This window comes from Gopherus evgoodei, chromosome 2, assembly GCF_007399415.2.
Source record: "Gopherus evgoodei ecotype Sinaloan lineage chromosome 2, rGopEvg1_v1.p, whole genome shotgun sequence".
Classification (NCBI taxonomy): Eukaryota; Metazoa; Chordata; order Testudines; family Testudinidae; genus Gopherus; species Gopherus evgoodei.
The window spans coordinates 275,242,048-275,261,962 of NC_044323.1; the positions used below are offsets into that span (position 1 = coordinate 275,242,048).

Here is a 19,915-nt window from a genome sequence, read left to right on the forward strand (position 1 = left end):
AACCAAGTAATTCTCACCCCTGTGGTTATTGATTCTTTTGTCATACTTTTCCCCTTCTTTTCTGTTTTTGAATTCTTTCCTTTAAAAAACAAACACCCCAAGCTCTGAAGCCTTAGGAGGTAAAGCGAGGTTTGCAAAAAGACATTAGGTTTTTGTATTTTCCTCCTCCAGAGTGGGTAATGTTCTCCTATAACAATGAAAAATGCAGCTGTGTGTTTGTTTTTTGAATTAAACACAAGGCAATTAAATATTTATAAATAGTCATTTAAATGATGAGCCCTCAGCAGTGATGTGGAGGAGGAGCAGAATTTGGGTTGGATTTATAGTTCCAAACCCTGGGCTAGCACTTAGCACGTCCATCTCTGCTAGCCAGGAAGCAAATATTTGGTGGCTGCACAGGTGGCATCTTGTCCACTCTCTCAGGTGGAGGGAACATGCTAGCAAGGTGTTCGCTAAAACGGAAGGCCTTTAAAAACTATTTGGCTCTTCACAATAATGTCAAATATAATGTATGGGTTTTTTGCCCAAGCCCCAAACTTACATGTTAATCTGATTTCGAGAGTTTACGCTTAACATGTCGGGGGGGTTCCCAAGTGTCACTATCATCCGTTTCTTCCTCCTCTTCCTGATCATCCAGCATTTCTTCTTCATCCTCATTCTCCTCAAACAGCTCTAAGCCTAGCTCTGATCTTCTTTGCCTTTCTGCAAACCACTCTCTGACCTGCTCATATCCCATGTGAGATCTGGCTACAAGTTCATCAAGGTCTTGCTCGTTGAGGAATTTATGCTTCATATAATAATCCTTAAGGATTGCTGTTCCAGTTTTGAATTTGATGATGGAGGATCCTCTGTCCCAGTTGTTTATCCTTTTGCTTCCCCGAGGCCGCCCACGAGGCCTTCCTCTTCCCCTTCCTTTCGGTCTCCCTCTCCCCCTCCTTCTGACAAAGGCTTGACCATTCATACAATTCCCACTGGAACCCTGGTAGTAATAGTACCATTTCAAACCACCATTTTTCCAGGCATAGCGAGTATCTCCAAACCAGCTAACAATGTCTGATCTTGGAAGGCCAGTTTCTTCTGCCAGTTTGTCGTATTCTTGTGGGGATGGCCACTGAGTACGAACAAATGAACTTTTAAGCATATGTAACTGCTCTGGTGACTTTTTACCCACCTTGCTTGCAGAACCCCCTGATTTTAGCCATACAGATCCCTCTCCTTGAGAAGTTTCTCCAGCCTCATCTTTTGAGCTGCTTGCATTGCTCTCTTTTAACTTAGCTTCTTCTTCCTTTAAAGCATTTGTTTTCTTTCTCTCTGTAAACCAGGCATTGATCTCTCTTCTGGTCAGTTTAGTCTGTGCCCTTAATCTATTCAGCTCTTCGTCTGTCAGGACAGGGTTACTGAGAAAACTTGCTTGGAGGTTGTGCAACTGTTCAGCAGTCTTTTCTTTGAATTTCTGTGGGGTGAAATCAGGGAAAGCATTCCACGATTGCTTATGCTGTGGCGTGACTACTGTTGGGGACTCATTTGTTTCATCACTTGAATCAATAATAATGGTGGTGGAAGAATCGTTGTTGAGATGAATGCCATGATTATTTTTTGAGTTTCTCTGGTTGTATCGTGTATCACTGAACCACTTTTTGATTTCTCCTTTGGTCAGGCCCGTTATTTTCATTAGCCTAATAATCTCTGAATCATGAGGGAACTGATTTTTAAGGTAGCTGACTTTTAATTCTGCCAGCTGTTCTTTCGTCTTCTTTGCACGGATGCCAAATGAATCCGGATTTACTAATGTGGTTTCGTGTTTGATAAGCTGAGGGGCTGGAATAGCAGCTACTTGCTTGGTTTCTGCAACAGGCTGGGCGGCATGGATCTGGCTCTTCTGTAACTGTGTCTGATTTGGGACTTCTGCTACTGTCAGAGCTATAGGGGCTGTTACTGGCAAAGTGTTTGTACCTGCGACTTGAGTGAGGACAAGACCTGGCTGACCAACTATTTGGCATGTCTGCAAGATGGATGGCAAGCCATTGCCAGCTGCTGAAATGTGCGCTGGAATAACCGTAATTGTCTGTGGTACAGTATGCACAGTGCCATTAAATTGCTTCCTCCTCGCTTCTTCCACTTCCTCTGGCGTCCAGCTCACACCATGCTTCAGACGTTGGGCAGAAAACCATATTTTAATCTGTTCCTCAGTATATTTAGCTTGAGCAGAGAGAACGGTGATTTCTGACATGGTTGGATAGGGAAATTTGTTATAGGTGTTCAGCAGAAGAGGATTGTTATCCAAAGAAGTGTTGTAGGTTGGAATGCTATTTACAGGTATTAAGACTTTTGGAATCAAGTTAGAGTTCTGTGGAGCTGTGACAGTAGTTATTACCTGTGCCACCCCAGGTTGAATCACTGGCGCAGGAGTCATTACGGTGCTAGTTGTATCTGCTGCATTGCAAGCAGCTGGATTGTTCATTTTGGACTCAGAAACTGCTGATTGTGGGTTTTCGACTACTTCCTCACAGTCTGGCTCATTTTCAGTTTCCTTTTCTTCACCAGGAATGTCTTCAGCTACATTGTGGAAAACAGCAATTCGTTTAGTCTCAGTTTTGTTTTTCATTTTCATAATAGGGGTCTTGCTAATTGAGATTCCTGATGAGGGGATCTCTGAGGTGTTGGATTGCTCAGTATTCTCCTCTTTCACAAAACTCCCATCAAAAGTGAGATCGTTCACTGTTTGCTCAAAGATTGTCTGATTATTACGTTTCACCATGGTCAGTTTAAAATTCTCTTCTCCAGGGTGGTACTTCAGATTGTGCTCTGAAAGAGCATCATACCTTTTGGTAAGAAAATTGCATTCCACGCAAACATAGGATGAATTTAATACTACATTAGGGTGTTCTGAATCAACATGAAAAGTAAACATATTTAGATCTGGTGTCTGAAATGTACAGTATTTACATTCATAGCCACCTTCAACTTTTTTATTTTGCTGATTGTCTGAATCCATATATTCTTGAATGTCTTCATCACTTGATATACTCTCAGCTGTAGCATTCTCTGCCGGTGTAAGTAGAGGAGGTCCTTCATCCAAATCTGATATCATTTCTAAGTCTGGATCCTGCTCACTTGCTAGGACCATGCACGGGGTAGTTGATTTTCGTTTACTTGCCATTCTGTTGTTGTGAGGAAATAATATTGACTGAATGATACTGATGTAGGTTCAAGCTCTTCTTGATTTTCAATAATGGCTTTTGGTACTTCAAGTCAATTCTTGAAACTTTTCAGCATTTATCCCATTAGCAGCTTTTTTGTAGTGCAATCAAATTAAAAAAACCATCGTAGTTCAAGGATGAAATGTTGAGTCACAGCTTCTTAAAGTCCATTTCCACCACCTGCAGTAAAGGAGAGAAAACATTATATAAGTTAGAAATGAGTAATTTACATTCATTAGCCAGAAAAGTATTCTGTGATTAGAATTAATTTAACGCTATGTGCTTGATTCTGCCACTTCTACTCTCTCCAAAGTGGACCCACTGAAATTAATAGGACTAATCAAGGAGTAAGGTACTACTCAACAGAAGTAAGTGTGAGAAGATCAGACTCTTTATATTAACAGTGTCAAAGATTTCTAATATATATATCAATGCAGATGAAAGACATCAAACATGGAATGGCATCAGAACACTGACTTTCCAATTGTTTCCCTTCCTTTAAAGGCTGGGTTCAATTCTGAGATCAGAAGCATTAAGCCATGTTTGCACCTTCTCAATCCCAGGGTGCTCTGTTGAAATTACTGAAGCCTTGCCAGGGGGTTCTATGGGCCATAGCACTGCCTGCTATGACCCTCTCTTGACATAACCCTCTTGACCAACCTTGCCTGGCACATCCCCATATGCCAGGGCTTTGAGGAGGATCCTCGGAAGACAGCCTTATGGTGGTTTTCCACAGTATCCATGGTGGGGCCATCTTCCCTCAGTGTGAATATGGGACTTTTAGAGCCCTTTTTAATGGCACTCTGGCAGAGAGGGGGTGAGGCCCTCATCCTCTGTCCCCCAAATATCACTGAAATTCAGGATTTGAAAATTCTATTCCTAGCTAGTTTAAATTAATTGCTACAGAGGCTGGTTAATTAAAGTGTGCCTGCATGCATCGCTGTGCGCACTACTGACAACACGGTTGGTTGAATTACACCAGAACAAACATGGGCTGAAACAGCGAAGGGACACTAACCAAAATTATGCACTTCGTATAGTATAAAGGAAAAAGCTGGCAAAGACACAGTTTGATAAAGTTTATCTTAAGTCTGTTGCTTGAGAACACAGAATGTACTTCTGTTCTTAGAAGAACCTCTCCTGCTTGAAATTTAAATCTGAGCATATCCTGTCTTTTCAAGGAGTGAACAAAGTAGGTCTCTATTTAAAGTATGAAATGTACAGATGTTTACAAATTTGTTTGTTTACTGATTAAGGCCCTGATTCAGGAAAGTACATAAGCATATGCTTAAACACTTTCCTGACCAGAGGTCTAAATCAAATGCCTTCTTTTACTGAATCACAACTCCACACGTGTATCTTCTTTCGAATATTTTTCTGTACACATACCTTTTTAATTCAGTTTTAAAAAAACAGAATTTACACTCAAAATCTCTGCCTAATGTAATCTTTATATAAGACCCTTCAAAAGAGATGCTAGTATATCCCTGTAGTGTATATTATATCCAGAGAATTCCTTTAATCAGAATGATAGTTTAAAAAATGCACTTGAGCATATTCGGCATTAGCTTATTTACTTGGATTGGGAAAAAAAGAATTAAATAGTTAGACTGATAGACTAAACAATAAAAAAATTAAAATATTAACAGAACATTACAAAATTATATTCCAAAATAATTTCCTCACTAAATTTAGAACCAAAAGATAAAATATAAAATATTTTAAAACACACAGTTTACATTTAGAAAAAATATTGCAAAGTACTTTAAATTTGTATTTAAGAATTTATGAGTAAAATTGTCAAAAACACTCAGCCAATGGCCTACCTCCGCTCCCACCGAAGTCAATAGTAAAACTCCTGTTACTTCAATGGGATCAGTTAATTCTGAAACTTCCATCCTACATGTCTAATTTGAGTTCACCCTACTCCCAAAATTTTAGGATAGCCCTTGCCTCAACTCTTAATATCGAGCAACTGACTTTCAATGAGACTTAGGATCGCTTTTGAAAATGTTACTCTCTTCTAGATCACAAAACATAACTGTTCTTTCACACAGGCCTCCCATAGAAAAGTAAGAGTCTTACCAACATACCAACTAATTCTCAAGGTGATAGATGGTGTAAAGTGAGTGCAGAATTTATCCCCAGGCCTCTATTTTGGTTTGTGGTGCCTAAATTTAAACATATTATGCCATTCCTCTAGTCTTTTTACCAGGAAAGCAACATGCTTCTTTGCGCAAGTAGTTCTATGAAAAGAGAAAGTAATTTAAAAAAATGTATTTATTTTGACACAATGCGGCTAACAGCAGATGACATTTACTAAAGGCAGATTTCTAAACATAACTGGGCACTTATCTCCCACTGGTTTAAATGGGAGGTTAAGTGCTTAAATACCTTTAAAAAAATCAGGCTTTTTAATCCCTTAAGATTTACTCATTGCTAAAAACTCCTTACTTTGTAATTTTACCTTGAACTTTCAGGTTTGAGCCACAATCCTGGAAAGATTTACACATGTGCTTAATTTTATGTACTATGAATAATCCCACTGCCTTCAAAGTTACAGCATATGAAAAATCTGTGCAGGTTCATGGCCTTTCAACCTTAATTTTTAAAGCTGCAGGGGAACTGCTCAGAACAATGAGTGCTTCAGAAACTGGAAAAAAAAGAAAAAAGGTGAACTGTTCACATTACTAGTTTAAAATAATAGGAAAGGTTAAGTCTCAAAAAGTTCTCAGTTAATGTCAAAAGTTGGGTGAACCATGAAGCTGCATAATAAATATTATTTTCAAAACAGACAGGAACCTGCTGCCTCTTACAGGTAAGAATTAAAGAGGAAATATATTTAAAGTGGGGGGGAAATCCATTTCTATCTTAATTTTTATCTTGTAATTTGACAAAAAACGCGTACATTGTAAGAAATGAAAGATTTTTTTCTTCCCTGTGTTCAGACTATTTACTTTGTGAAAGTCATTTCTCCCTGTTCGTATGGAACTTTCACCTCGCATTGGCTGAGAGAATTAAAACAAAACAAAACAAAAACAAACCCAAAATGTGATTGTAAGAATAGAAACGTAGCATGTGACTCAGGAGAAGCGAAGCACCTGAAATGACTTTTCACTTTTTGTTTTAATTGACCAGCTGTCAAGTTGCCTATAACATTTCACCTTGTCAGTCCTGAGTAGTAGGATGCCTTGCACTTTCTGTATTTCATGGTTTATAGCATCGATGATCACCAGGCTGATCATCTTTTATCAATTACTGATTGGCTGAATTAATTGTCTTTAGTTTTGTCGTATATCGTCAATTCCTCCAGGTGTTCACTGACTGCCTGGCAGTGCCTGAAGGCACTATTGCTTTAAAGATGAAGTGCAAAGTAAAACTGAATTAAGAACCAGAAATTTTCACAAAATTCCCCCCCCAACTGAGCGCTGGCCCTGATTCAACAAGCTGCTTAAGCACATGAATTGACTTCAGTGCGACTACTCATGCTTGAAGTTAGCCATGTGCTCAAGTTTCTTACTGAATTAGGAGGCCTCTAAAGGCCTTTCACACTTACAGCATAAATTCTTCAAAGTTAGAATGTTTTCTCTGTACTGAATGCCAGTTAGTGGGGCACTCTACACATATTTCTGAGTTTATTGCAATTTTCATTTTAAATTTTCCCACTCACCATTAATAGATATTTTACCTAAATTTAAATCTTCATGAAATGTTGCACCAATTAAGAAGTAAAAATAACCCTTTGTTTCATAAGCCACAATATTAGACAATCAGCAATGTGGTGTCATCTCAGACCAGGAGTTTATTTTTAGGAGACTTGTCAATGACATCCTGAATCTCAAATTTGAACATGTGATAAGAAACCATGACACTCCCATATTAAAAAAAAAACACCTCCCTGCCAAAGTGTAACCCCCCCCCAAAAAAAAAACACAACCAAAGCAAAGAAAAACGAAGTAAAAAAAGCTAAGCAGTGTTGTATGTAAGAGTCACACTGGTATATATGGACTTTTTTTTTTTTTTTAACGCTCTGTTCAGTTTGATCATTGTCATGCATCTTTTTTCATTTCTTTACACTAACACCACCACCCCAGATTCATAAATTGCTGTATTTTGTAAACAACAGATGTTTGTGCTCTCTAAGCATGGTTGCAGGATTCATAGAGCTGCAGAGCCTTTACTCACACCATTAGAAACATACATAGCTAGGTATGCAATGACCGGGAGAACCGCATGGGGACTTTTCTGTCTGGTGTGAAGGTTGTGTTGAGACATCTACATAGCCTTATCTGGGGAGGAGCCAGTGATCGTGGCACATGAGGTTCCAATGACATAGGGAAGGGTAGGAGAGAGTTTCTGGCGGCCAAATTTAGGCTGCTAGGTAAGAGATTGAAGTCCAGGACCTCCATGGTAGCATTCTCTGAAATGCTTACAGTTCCACGCGCAGGGCCAGTTAGACAGGCAGAACTGCAGGGTCTCAATGTGGATGAGATGATGGTGTAGGGAAGAGGGGTTTAGATTTATTAGGAACTGGGGAAATTTTTGGGAAAGGGGGAGCCTATACAGGAAGGATAGGCTCCATCTAAACCAAAAATGGAACCCAGATTGCTGGCGCATAAAATTAAAAATGTCATAGAGCAGTTTTTAAACTAAGGGCTTGGGGAAACCCAACAGCTGCGGAGGAGCATGTAATTCAGACAGCGGCATCCTTTAAGGGAGGATCTATAAATGGAAATTCCCTATGTCCTAATAAGGAGGAGAAGTTGGAAGATGATAAAATACAGGTAGGATCTGATGAGAAACAGTAAAAAGAAAAAAAAATCCCATTCAATTACATCATGTAATGGCAGACAGCTAAAAGTGCTTACATGCCAATGCTAGAAGTCTAAATAATAAGATGGGCAAACTAGAGTGCCTCGTATTAAATGCGGATATTGATATAATAGACATCACAGAAACTTGGTAGAATGAGGATAATCAATGGGACAAGCAGGGTACAAAATGTATCGGAAGGACATAACAGGTTGTGCTAGTGGGGGGGGGGGTGGCACTATATGTGAAGGAAAGCATAGAGTCAAATGAAGTAAAAATCTTAAATGAACCCAACTGTGCCACAAACTCTCGATGGATAGTAATTCCATGCTTGAATAAGAAGAATATAGCAGTAAGGATATATTACAGACCACCTGACCAGGATGGTGATAGTTACTCTGAAATACTCAGGGAGATTAGAGAGGATATTAAAATAAAAAACGCAATAATGGGGATTTCAGCTATCCCCATATTGACTGGGTACATATCACCTCAGGAAGGGATGCAACGATAAAGTTTCTTGACACCTTAAATGACTGCTTCTTGGAGCAGCTAGTCCTGGAACACACAGGAGGAGAGGCAATTCTTGATTTAGTCCTAAGTGGAGCACAGGATCTGGTCCAAGAGGTGAATATTACTGCTTGGTAATACTGACTATTATATAATTAAATTGAACATCCCTGTGGAAGGGAAAACACCACAGCGGCCCAACACTGTAGCATTTAATTTCAGAAAGGGGAACTACACAAAAATGAGGAGGTTAGTTAAACAGAAATTAAAAGGTACAGAACCAGAAGTAAAATCCCTGCAAGCTGCATGGAAACTTTTTAAAGACACCATAATAGAGGCTCAACTTACATATATACCCCAAATTAAAAAACATAGTAAGAGAACCAAAAAAGAGCCACTATGGCTAAATAATAAGTAAAAGCTGCAGCGAGAGGGAAAAAGGCATCCTTTAAAAGTGTAAGTTAAATCCTAGTGAGGAAAATAGAAAGGAGCATAAACTCTGGCAAATGAAATATAAAAATATAATTCGGAAGGCCAAAAAAGAATTTGAAGAACACTTAGCCAAAGATTCAAAAAGTAATAGCAGAATTTTTTTAAGTACATCAGAGGCAGAAAGCCTGCTAAACCACAAGTGGGGCCACTGGACAATCGAGATGCCAAAGGAGCACTCAAGGACGATAAGGCCATGGCAGAGAAACTAAATGAATTCTTTGCATTGGTCTTCACGGTGGAGGATGTGAGGGAGATTCCCAAACATGAGCCATTCTTTTTAGGTGACAAATCTGAGGAACTGTCCCAGATGGAAGTGTCATTAGAGGAGATTTTGGAACAAACTGATAAACTAAACAGTAATAAGTCACCAGGACCTGATGGTATTCACCCAAGAGTTCTGAAGGAACTCAAATATGAAACTGCAGGACTACTAACTGTCATCTGTAATTTATCATTTAAATCAGCTTCTCTGATATTTTGCGCATTTACACAGTATTTATTCATCTGTTGATCTCAATGTACTTTGAGAAGATGGGCATACAGAAGTAGCTTCATTTTACAAACAGTATAGCTAAGCACAGATTTCCCATTTTTTTCTGAGAGCCAGTGTGGCTAACTGAATGAGATGTGCCTGCTACACTGGAAATGGACTCTGACAGCAGTGACCTTCTGCAACCTGTGTTGGTCTATGTACTGATATTTGCCTTCTCCTAGATCAGTAGTGTGAAACCTAGCTCAATAATAATAGTTCTGTAGACTTTTCAACCCTTAACACTGGTCAGTGGAATAGGTGCGACAAGAACTCATGGACTCCTGGCCCCAATTTGGTGCTCCTCCTTCTACAAAAAAAATGGCATTTGCAGGTACATAAGCAGCATCGTTTCAGATACCACAGTGATATTTGCCAATATAAGAATCAACACAGATGAAGGAAGAGGACCCATTTTTCCTGCACCACAAATAGAGCTGCATGACTTCACTTTGGAATAATAATGAAGTCTTTAGAGCAGTCTGGAAGCATATTCAGTATAATGTAACAACAGTCCCAATTCTGAGATACTGTGGTTAAAACAAAATAACTAAATGTTCTACAAACTATCACATATGCAAGCATGGCTATCATTTTTACAGGAACAGTGGAAAGCACTTCTCTGACCTCAGTGCTATTCCTCGGCCAAATGTCAACTGAAGTTCCTACTTCAAAGCCAAGGCACTAGAGCTGTTCAGAAAAAGGTGGGGGAAAACTTACATTGATAAAAATTCCCTGTTTTCCTCTCCATTAACTTTGCTCTTTCTGGACCAAAATTTCCAGGGGCGGGGTGGAGGGAGAGAAGAGACGCGCTCAAGAAGAGACCAAGTATGAGAAATTTAAAATAAACTGAAAATGGGTTTATAATGGAAAGCAATAGGCAACATTAATAGGCACCACTACATGCTCCACTAGAGCTACAAGTGTATAAATGTCACACACCCCATAATCTCTACTTAAGAACTTTTCATCAATCATAAAACACAATCTAGATGCTGAATTACTAAGTCTCAGCACCTCTATGACAGAATTCATCAGCCCTTTTAATAGATTGGAAAATGTAGGCACTTAGGCCCTCTCTTGACAGGCAAAAAGGATGTTTTTCAATTGTGTTAGCTCATGTGGAATTAGCTCAATATGACTGAAAAGCCCTCTTAATGCTTGCTAAAATGCAGGCTAACATTTTTGAATGCATACTAGCCAGGCTACAAACACAACCAGTTACCATTATTGGCCCTGTTTTGATGGACTGAGAGGTCAAATGACTTGCACAAGATTCTAGAGGCCAGAGCAGGGTAGACTGCTCTGATTCCCCTACCTACTTCACCACAAGACTAGTCTCCCCACTTTCTATAATGCAGAAAATAGAGATTGTGATTTGATCTTTGATTTTTAAGAGGTCAAACACAAAAAATATTTTCTATACTGAATTGTTAACAGACTACACATGTAGCCTAAAAGTTACAAACAGAATCACAGAAATTAGAGATGGACAAGAGCCAGCAAATCATCTAGTTCACCTCCAGGCTAGAACAGGACTGTACCCTATCTGTCTCTTCCCAATAGATAGGCCTGTCCACACTATAGGTACAATGGCGTTTTAAGATCCAGTCTGTGATACATTTCTCTGACCTGGTAAAGAAAACATGGTCCACACAGCAGCTTTTTTTCAGAACACATCCACATGTCAATGAAGTTTGTCTCTCCATACTTTAGTTCTCTAACAGAGTATCTAAATATGCACTCTAGGAAAATCTGGGCCAGTATCACAGTGTCTCAGTATAGGATAGAACAGGGGTTGGCAACCTTTGAGAAGTGGTGTGTCAAGTCTTCATTTATTTACCATAATTTAAGGTTTCACGTGCCAGTAACACATTTTACATTTACAAGGGCTGGCAGATGGAACCCCAGACCAGCAGCAGGCTGAGCCGCTCAGCCGGCTGCCGGACTGGGGTTCCGTTCACTGTCCCCTGCTAGCTGGGGTCCTGGCTGCCGGCCCTGGGTTCCTTCCATCCAGGCTGGCAGCAGGCTGAGCGGGGCCGGTGGTTGGGACTCCAGCTGGCAGCAGACTGCCACTAAAAATCAGCTCGCATGAAGAAGGATTTACCAAAACTGGTTGCATAGGCAGGGGGGTCCACATGACAGTCTAAGCTCTGCCTTAGGCAAAACACAGTTAGTTGCCATAGGACCTGAGGGCCAGATTCTGCCATCTTACACCATGAGTACTCCCACTGATTTCAATGGGACTTCTTGAAGACTTATGGTCTACTCAATGTGTGACAGAATCTGGCACTGAATATTATTTGCATTAAGTATGGCTATAAAGCATGTTTAGAGCCAATCATGGTAGTAACAAATTTGTTTTAAGATAGCAGTGTAGACGGTTGTAATGTAGACAGGGCCATAGCATTCCACTGTGGTCTTGTCTACATGAGAAAGTTGCCTGATTTAGTTAAATCAATTTAGTTAAATCAGTACAAAGCCCTGTGTGGACATGCTTATTTCAGTTTTGCTTAAGTCAATTGGGAACAGCTTTAAACTAAATAAATATTTAAAGTTTTATCAACATAACTATGTTGGCAAGGGGTATGTGATTTTTGCTAAGGTAGTTATACCCATAAAAGCCTTAGTGCAGGTACAGTTATATTGGTATAAGGTGCTTTATTCCAATATAGCTTATTTCAATTCACAAATTAGAATAAAATTATATTGATATAAGCACTTTTATACTCAAACTGCATCTAATGCGGTTTTTGCAGCTGCAACTATACTGTCACAGATAAAATGGAAAAACTAAAGTGTAGACAAGGCGTTAAACTGAAATGAGAGTATCCACATAGGACATTAATTTAAACTGATTTAGTTAAACTGAACTGATACAGCTCCCACGTAACACCTGTGAAGAAAAAAAACCCCTCTTCTCTGGAAAATGTATCTGAATTTAAACATTTTATAGTTAAATATATTTTTAAGCTTAGCTACATTAAATATAAAATAGATCCATTTTAACAAGGCAACAGAATACTTGCCAAGACCTGAGTTCAGGATTCCATGTTTTCATGAAAGAGTTGATGACATCATTAACATTCAGGCAATATAGGGGGCTGCATCCTTTTTCTAAAACAGAGTAGCTGTTGTTCACGTGACCAACTCTTGTAGGAGAACAAGAGAATCCTGCTCTTAGCTCCTAGCAGGAAATTAAAAGAGGAAATCCGTTTTAACCCGATGCTATAATTTTTCTAAAATAAGGAAATTAGTTTTTCAAAAAATTATATTACCCAAGTTTTTAGCACCATAGCAGAATAGTGAAAACTGGGGGGAGGGGGGAAGTTTTATTTTAATCATTTATGTGGCTTACTTACTTTCATTCACTTTTTTTTGTTACACTGAGTACACAAAATAGACTAATGATTGGTTCTCATGCACTAGTATAATGCTGCAAAATTTGCACAGGAAGGATATGAAACAAATCTTTTTTGTTGTTGTTAATTTTATGCAAACATTTCTATTGAAATCAGATCTGTATTCATTTTAAACAAAAAACTGAAGATACCCAATAGCATCCCTTTTAAAGATTGTTTTAAAATATATTGGCAATTTAAATCAATTTGTGCAGCCTGTTCATGCTTTTAGGGTCCAGTCTTGCTCCCACTGGAGTTAAAAAGAGAGTTTATCATTGACTTCAACAGGAGCAGGCCTCTAGAATGTTATAAACAAATTCTGTATTTACTTTAAAACCATTGCAGTTCACATTTAAAAAGCAACAGAAAAAGAAGTCGGAAAATGCAAGCTGCCCAAGGAAATCAGAGTCCACTCTTATTTCAAAGACCCAAATGACATAATACTGAGGGGTGGTGAAGAAGGATATAAGAGTGTCTAAACCTAAACTTGTATCTTATATTATCTGACAAAATAATCATATCAGTTTTAATAAAAATCACCTTGTTACTGTTGATGTTATACTTGCCTTCAAAACAGAATACACACTAAAAACATTCCATTAAATTATATATTACAGTGTTGCTCCATATGTCAACATTAAAACTACTATTCTCAGTAACATAATTGAGGATTATTTTAAAATAGATGAAGCATCATTACTACATTGAACAGGTAAATAATAATCTTGAGTAGAGGGACAGTGTTTAAATCAAGGTAGATAAAAATAAAAATTAAATAAGTAAATTTATTTAACATTCAAATTATTTTTTTCCCTTAAAAATAAACTTAGTTAAAATTAAATGAGATTAAAGTTTAGGATTTAACATAAATTGTTATAATCTATTAAAAGAATTTAAATTAAGTAAAAAATATGCAAGCAGTACCTGTTTGCTGGTGAAATTTTGAAGTCAAACCACTGTACTGGTGGAAGTCACTGGCTAAGCACTTGTGACTGGTGTTCGAAGTGCAAAACCAGCTTTTGACAGGAGTAGCCTCTTCTGCGGGTGCAGAGCGAATATTTCTTCATTTCAGTTTATTCAAGTAGTTCAGTTCAATGACTAGGTGATTCAAAGTTGAGAAACCAACTGGGAGTTGAAAAAGCAGAAAAGCTCATTTTCCTCTTACAATCTATTTAAAAAAAAAAAAAAAAAAAAAGTGAGAGGTCTACCAGTTCTAAAATCTTGAACCCAGTGACAAAACTATCAGTTCAATCCATTAACTACAGATAATATTATATTTGTTTAATATATCAATTATTTTTAAAAGCAAATCATGTTTTGATAAACATACACTGGATTCACAAGAGAAAAGTATTTAAGATTTAAAATTTATAATTAACAAATAAAAGCAATTTTAAAATGTTTTTGTGCATTTTAATTGAATTCCACTTTCCATCCAAGTGCAACTTGACACAAATCATGAGTAAAAAAATTAATCACTTGGTATATAAGATATGGATCATTCACCATTCTCTATCATAAAAAATGTAAAACGTAAGAATCTGAATAAATTTATGTTAATTATACAATTGCTTAAATAAATGTGTATAGATATAGTTAGGTCCTGCCAAATTCACAGCCATGAAAAACATGTCACAGACCGTGAAATCTGGTCTTGTGTGTGCTTAAACCCTACATTATACAGATTTCGTGGGGGGAGAATAGCATTTTTCAGATTGGGGGTCCTGACCCAAAAGGGAGTTTCAAGGGTATTTTAGGGGGGACTAGGACCAGTTCCAGGCACCAGCTTAGCAAGCAGGTGCTTGGGGTAGCCACAATGGAGAGGGGTGGCATGTCCAGCTATTCGGCGGCGGGTCCCTCACTCCTGGTCAGAGCGAAGGACCTCCCACTGAATTGCCGCAGATTGCGATGATTGCTTTTTTTGGGGGGGGTGGGGGGCAGTGCTTGGGGCAGCAAAACCCCTGGAGCCAGCCCTGGGGGGACACAGTATTGCATCTTTACTTCTGTGCTGCCTTCAGAGCTGGGCGGCCAGAGAGTGGCAGCTGTTGGCAGGGTGCCCAGCTCTGAAGGCAGTGCCCCGCCAGCAGCAGCGCATAAGAGTGGCAATACCATACCATGCCAACCTTACTTCTGTGCTGCTGCCTTCAGTGGGTGGCAGGAGAGCGGCAGCTCTGCAGGCAGCAGCACAGAAGTAAGGAAGGCATGATATAGTATTTCCATTCTTACTTCTGCACTGCTGCTGGTGGTGGTGGCTCTGCCTTCAGAGCTGGGCTCCCGACCAGCAGCTGCCGCTCTCCAGCTGCCCAGCTTTGAAGTCAGTGCTGCTGTCAGCAGCAGCGCAGAAGTAAGGGTAGCAGGACTGCAACCCCCACTACAATAATCTTGTGACCCCCCTTCTCCTACAACTCCTTTTTGGGTCAGGACTCCAACAATTACAACACAGTGAAATTTCTGATTTAAATAGCTGAAATCATTAAATTTATGATTTTTAAAATCCTATGACTGTGAAATTGACCAAAATGGACCATGAATTTGGTGGGGCCCTAGATATAGTATATTGTTTTGGTTAGAAAAAGAAAGTACCAGATTATACCAACCAAGGAAAATCAGCCTTCCTTTAGGAAAATAATTAAAAAGCACAAATGCAAAATAAGATTAAAATAGGTTATTTAAATCAAGGTTTTCTGCTTGCTGATTTAAATAATTATTTAAATAACCGATTTAAATCATCAGTCCACCCTCGGTTAAATGTACTAGGAATGTTTCTATACTACTGTATTAGATAGGTGATTTTGTGGGGTGGGAGAAGAGGTGGTATGATTGAGAAAGGGAGAAGTAAGGTAGAGAAATCTAATCTCATTATTAAATCAGCCCAAATTAAATCATTTCAGGATAAAACAGGGGTGTGGTATTCAAAGAGAACATTTATGAGACTGTCCAAGTTTAGCATAAGAAAACAGGCAAACTGTGGGAGCCTCATGGGAATAAGATGGATCTGTTGTTGAAGGTAGCCTAGCAAAATTCTACTGGCTCTTTTGCCTAGGGCGAGTAATTTTTTTTGACAGCCAAGTACAATATTAGTTTTTTCACCATCATCAAGCTAAGGTTGGGTAAAAAGATTTTGTGCCTAGACTAAAATGTTCATGATGATTTTGCAAATTTGGTTTTTATGGGAACAGAAACCACTTTTTCTTTTTTTGCTGAAAAACAAAAAAGGCTAACATCAAATGAACAAAACCTCACCTTTGTTTCAAACTGCATATTACAGTGCTACTATTTTGTATCCAATCAATACACAATTCAGAAAGATTGCTTTTAAAATTCAAAGCTATTTACATATCCCTGCACAGCTAAGGATTTCTTGGAAAACTGAAGAAGTCTCAAATATTTTTTTTTGTTTGAATCCTCCATTGGGGAAGGTAGTGCCTTCTAATTGTGTGTTGTGAGGCAGCATAAATAAATTTAAAATAAAATGTGCCCTCTTTCCTTTTTATATATTACATATAAAACAGAGTGCAGGACAAAGGTACACTTTTAAGATTGACAGTGTTCTCCCTCATATGTTCACTGGGGCAATAAAAATGAGTAGTAAAATGACTAACTCTCAAGACTTCCACTTGTGAAATTAAATCCAATTTTGCAAAAACCTGGCTTTATTGGATTCCAGTGAGAAGTGTCAGATCCATCAGTGGAAACTATGAATCCTACATTTTCATTTTAATACAGTCAAAGGGGGTATTTCTAAATGAAATGTTTGAGTAAGCTTTTTATTTTCTTGTTTTATGTGGAAATTACTGAACATCTCCATGCAAAACAGCACAGAGAAGTTACTCCTGGCTAGAGCAGTCTTCAGCCCCGAACTGCCAATAAGATCAACGTTGATGCAATGGTCCATCTGCATGAAGCTCATTGCAATATTGGGACTTAAGTGCTTACAGGTGAGGAGACAGATTGTCCCCAAAATCAGTACAGTCCATTCACTAACCCATGAGTAAAAACCAGTAAGCACCTACACTTCCCCTCTGCAGCAGGTCACAGATAATATCTATGGATTTGATCCAGCTGAAATTAAAATATTTGAAAAGCTTTACAGGTGACTGCTAAAGGGGGGTGGGGGGAAAGAGTCCATTCTGCATCCTTCTAATGTGTGAAAAAAGTCTGAAAAAGGGTATGGGTTAACATTTTTTTTTTGTCTTTAAAAAAAATGAATCGGGTCTTATTTTCCTTGTTTTTGCGGGAGGACTTTGAGAACGAGAAAACTGGGGAGCAGTTTGTCAAGATTCTGGAGTTAAATTTAATGCTTGTTAACTAAAAAATACAAATCCCTAAAGTTTTGAACTGCAAATCTCTTCCCCCACTAAATTGCTCAGGTTTTGATTTCTTATGATGCTTTCTTTTCACTAGTTCTCTAGTCACCCATAGACTCCTCCAGCAAAAACAAGGTATGCAAGTTATCCTACGTAAAAACAAGTGGAAGTTAAAAATAAATATCCAGACCTCTTTTATACACTGAACAAACAAGTGCATATTTTAGCCTTTATAGAGAGAACCTACAAAGGCTTAGAAAATGTACTTGTTTGTTCATGACGTATAAAGAAGGTCTGGATATTTATTTTTAACTTCCACTTGTTTTTACAGATATATTCCAAGCAGATATATGTTATAGGAGCCAAACCTGCAAACTGCTCTATGCATAAAGATGCGGATGCTGCACCCACATGGAATGCCCAGACTTCTGTGTGGGTGAACCTGTGTGTCCATGCAGAGTTTCACTGAACAATTTGCAGGATCAGGGCATAAATAAGTATCCAATCCTACTACTAATAGTTACTGTTGGGTTTAATGCAAAGTTAGGCCAATGTTGAGTGCTTTTGAAAATCCCACCCATAGTATTTAACAAGTTATCAGTGGATGCTAATATAATCAGTGGGCTGAGACCACTGTTGAGAGTCAGGAACTCCTGAGTTTTGATTCTGGCTTCATCTAACTAAGGCCATGTCTATACTACAAAATTATATTGACCTAACTTAAGTTAGCATACAGACACCACAGTTATTAAAATCACTTGTGGTTCTGCACACTTGGCTCGGTGTGTCAAGAGTCCTTACCAGGATCACCTGTATCAATTGTATTGTCAGTGTGGGGTGGCTCCTGAAAGCTAGTAATAGTCCACATAAGCAACAGCGTCTACTACATTGACACTGCATCAACTTAATTACATCAACTATGACTTGATGCCATTCAGGCAGGTAGTGTTACTACATCGGTGTAGAGAGACACTTACATTGGCAGGAGCCAAATTTAAGTGAAGACACTTCCACTGTGTTGACACAAGGCAACTTACGTCAACCTAACCCTGTAGTGTAGGCCAGACTTCACTCTGATCTCTGCCCAGGCATTTAACCAGTGTGCTGATTCACTTTGGGAGATGAAAGCACCATGCATCATCAGGCCTCCCCTTGCTTGACGTTCCTCCTATTTGAACATGAAATTGTTTCATACCTTGTACGTATTTTAAGGATTAACTGGTAATTTGTACAGGCCTTTGAAGATTTATACTGCTGTAGCAAGTCTAAACAGTACAATCTTATTACTATACTGCAGGCCCTTCTCTACCCCTATTCTCTCCCCACAAACCTGACTCATTATATAGAGCATTATTAGGCCCCATTCCTGCAAGGTGATCCCTTACGCCCATGCATGAGCCCCTGGGAACAGAGCCTCAGTTATAAAGCTCTTTGGGGCACAGACCTTGTCTCTATTAGTTCTGTGAATCTGAGCACTTTTGGAAGCTTCAACAATAAAATAAATGATGAGGGTATACACAAATAGCAAAAATAAGGACATAAGGATTCAAGCTCAGGTTAATTTTTAAATTTACAGAAAAAAAGTGTTCCTAATTTTCAAGTTTTAGTCAAAAACGGTACCATTCTTGACCTTTAATAACATCGAGGTAAGGTTTGTAACATGCTTTGACGATTTAGAGTGCTCTGCAACTGCCAAGTATTTTTATTTTTATTATTTTGGAAGGTGTCTGAAGAGGTGTTCAAAAGCCTATTTCTACCATTCCACGAACCGTTTTAATATAGTGCTCATGACACTTGAAGAGCAATGCTGGCTATACCAAAGAAAGAAGACAATGCTATGCAAGCTGTCTCACTCAGTTCTGTCCATCCATATAAACAGACATTACTTCCAGTCATCCATGCCCCAGGACTCTCCTGAACAATGACTACAAACTGTGATCTTGATCCGCAGCTTGTTCAACTCCCACTGAAATCAATAAATATGGAGAGTGATCAGCAGGTTATAAGACTGGATCCTGCATGATGCAATTTTGCAATATGAACATGAAACTAAGTTAAGACCCAAATACTGTAAGTGAAGATCTTAAACAAAATTTGAATTCAGTTCTTTTGAGAGGAACGCTAAGATAGTACTTCATCGCTACTCTTAACCATGGCACATATTAAATAGACTAAAAACTGGCTAACTCACAGGTCTCAAAATGTAACTGTAAATGGGGACTATCATCATCAATCATCATTATCATCAAGTGGGTGCATTTCTACAGGGATCAGTTCTTGGCCCTAGAGTATAACATTTTTATCAATGACATGGAAGAAACCATAAAATACTCACTGATTAAGTCTACAGATGACACAAAGATTGGGGGAGTTATAAATACTGAAGGGTACAGGCCTCATACAGAGCAATCTGGATTGCTTCATAAACTGGGTACTAGCCAACGTGTGTTTCAGTACAACAAAATGTGAAGTCATACAAAACCAAAGAATGTAGGTCATACTTACAGGATGGAGGATACTATCCTGAGAAACAATGACTTTGAAAAAAGAGGTTGAGGGTGGATCATGATGCATAATTAGCTGAATGAGCTCACACAAAAAAAGGCTAATGTGATGGATAGATGTATAAATGGGAATATCAAGTAGGGCAAGGGAGGTTATTTT

At 38.6% G+C, this 19,915-nt stretch overlaps 1 protein-coding gene across 3 annotated transcripts in view; it reads right to left on the bottom strand.

Annotated features, from left to right (window-relative positions):
* Window positions 1–19,915, bottom strand: part of ZHX1 (zinc fingers and homeoboxes 1) — a 32,461-nt gene that overhangs the window by 9,867 nt on the left and 2,679 nt on the right. Inside the window, exons 3-6 of one of the 3 annotated variants that reach the window (XR_003999207.1) lie at window positions 19,069–19,217; window positions 13,869–14,069; window positions 12,579–12,730; window positions 18–3,380 (exon numbers count right to left, since the gene is read on the bottom strand). Coding sequence is in view for 2 of the 3 variants with exons in the window: in XM_030553781.1 (XP_030409641.1) it covers window positions 545–3,160 (2,616 nt within the window). In the remaining variant the exon portion in view is untranslated. Of the gene's footprint in view, window positions 1–17; window positions 3,381–5,293; window positions 5,447–6,364; window positions 6,462–12,578; window positions 12,731–13,868; window positions 14,070–19,068; window positions 19,218–19,915 lie in introns of those variants that run through there. The other 2 variants (XM_030553781.1, XM_030553782.1) reach the window with 2 other exon arrangements.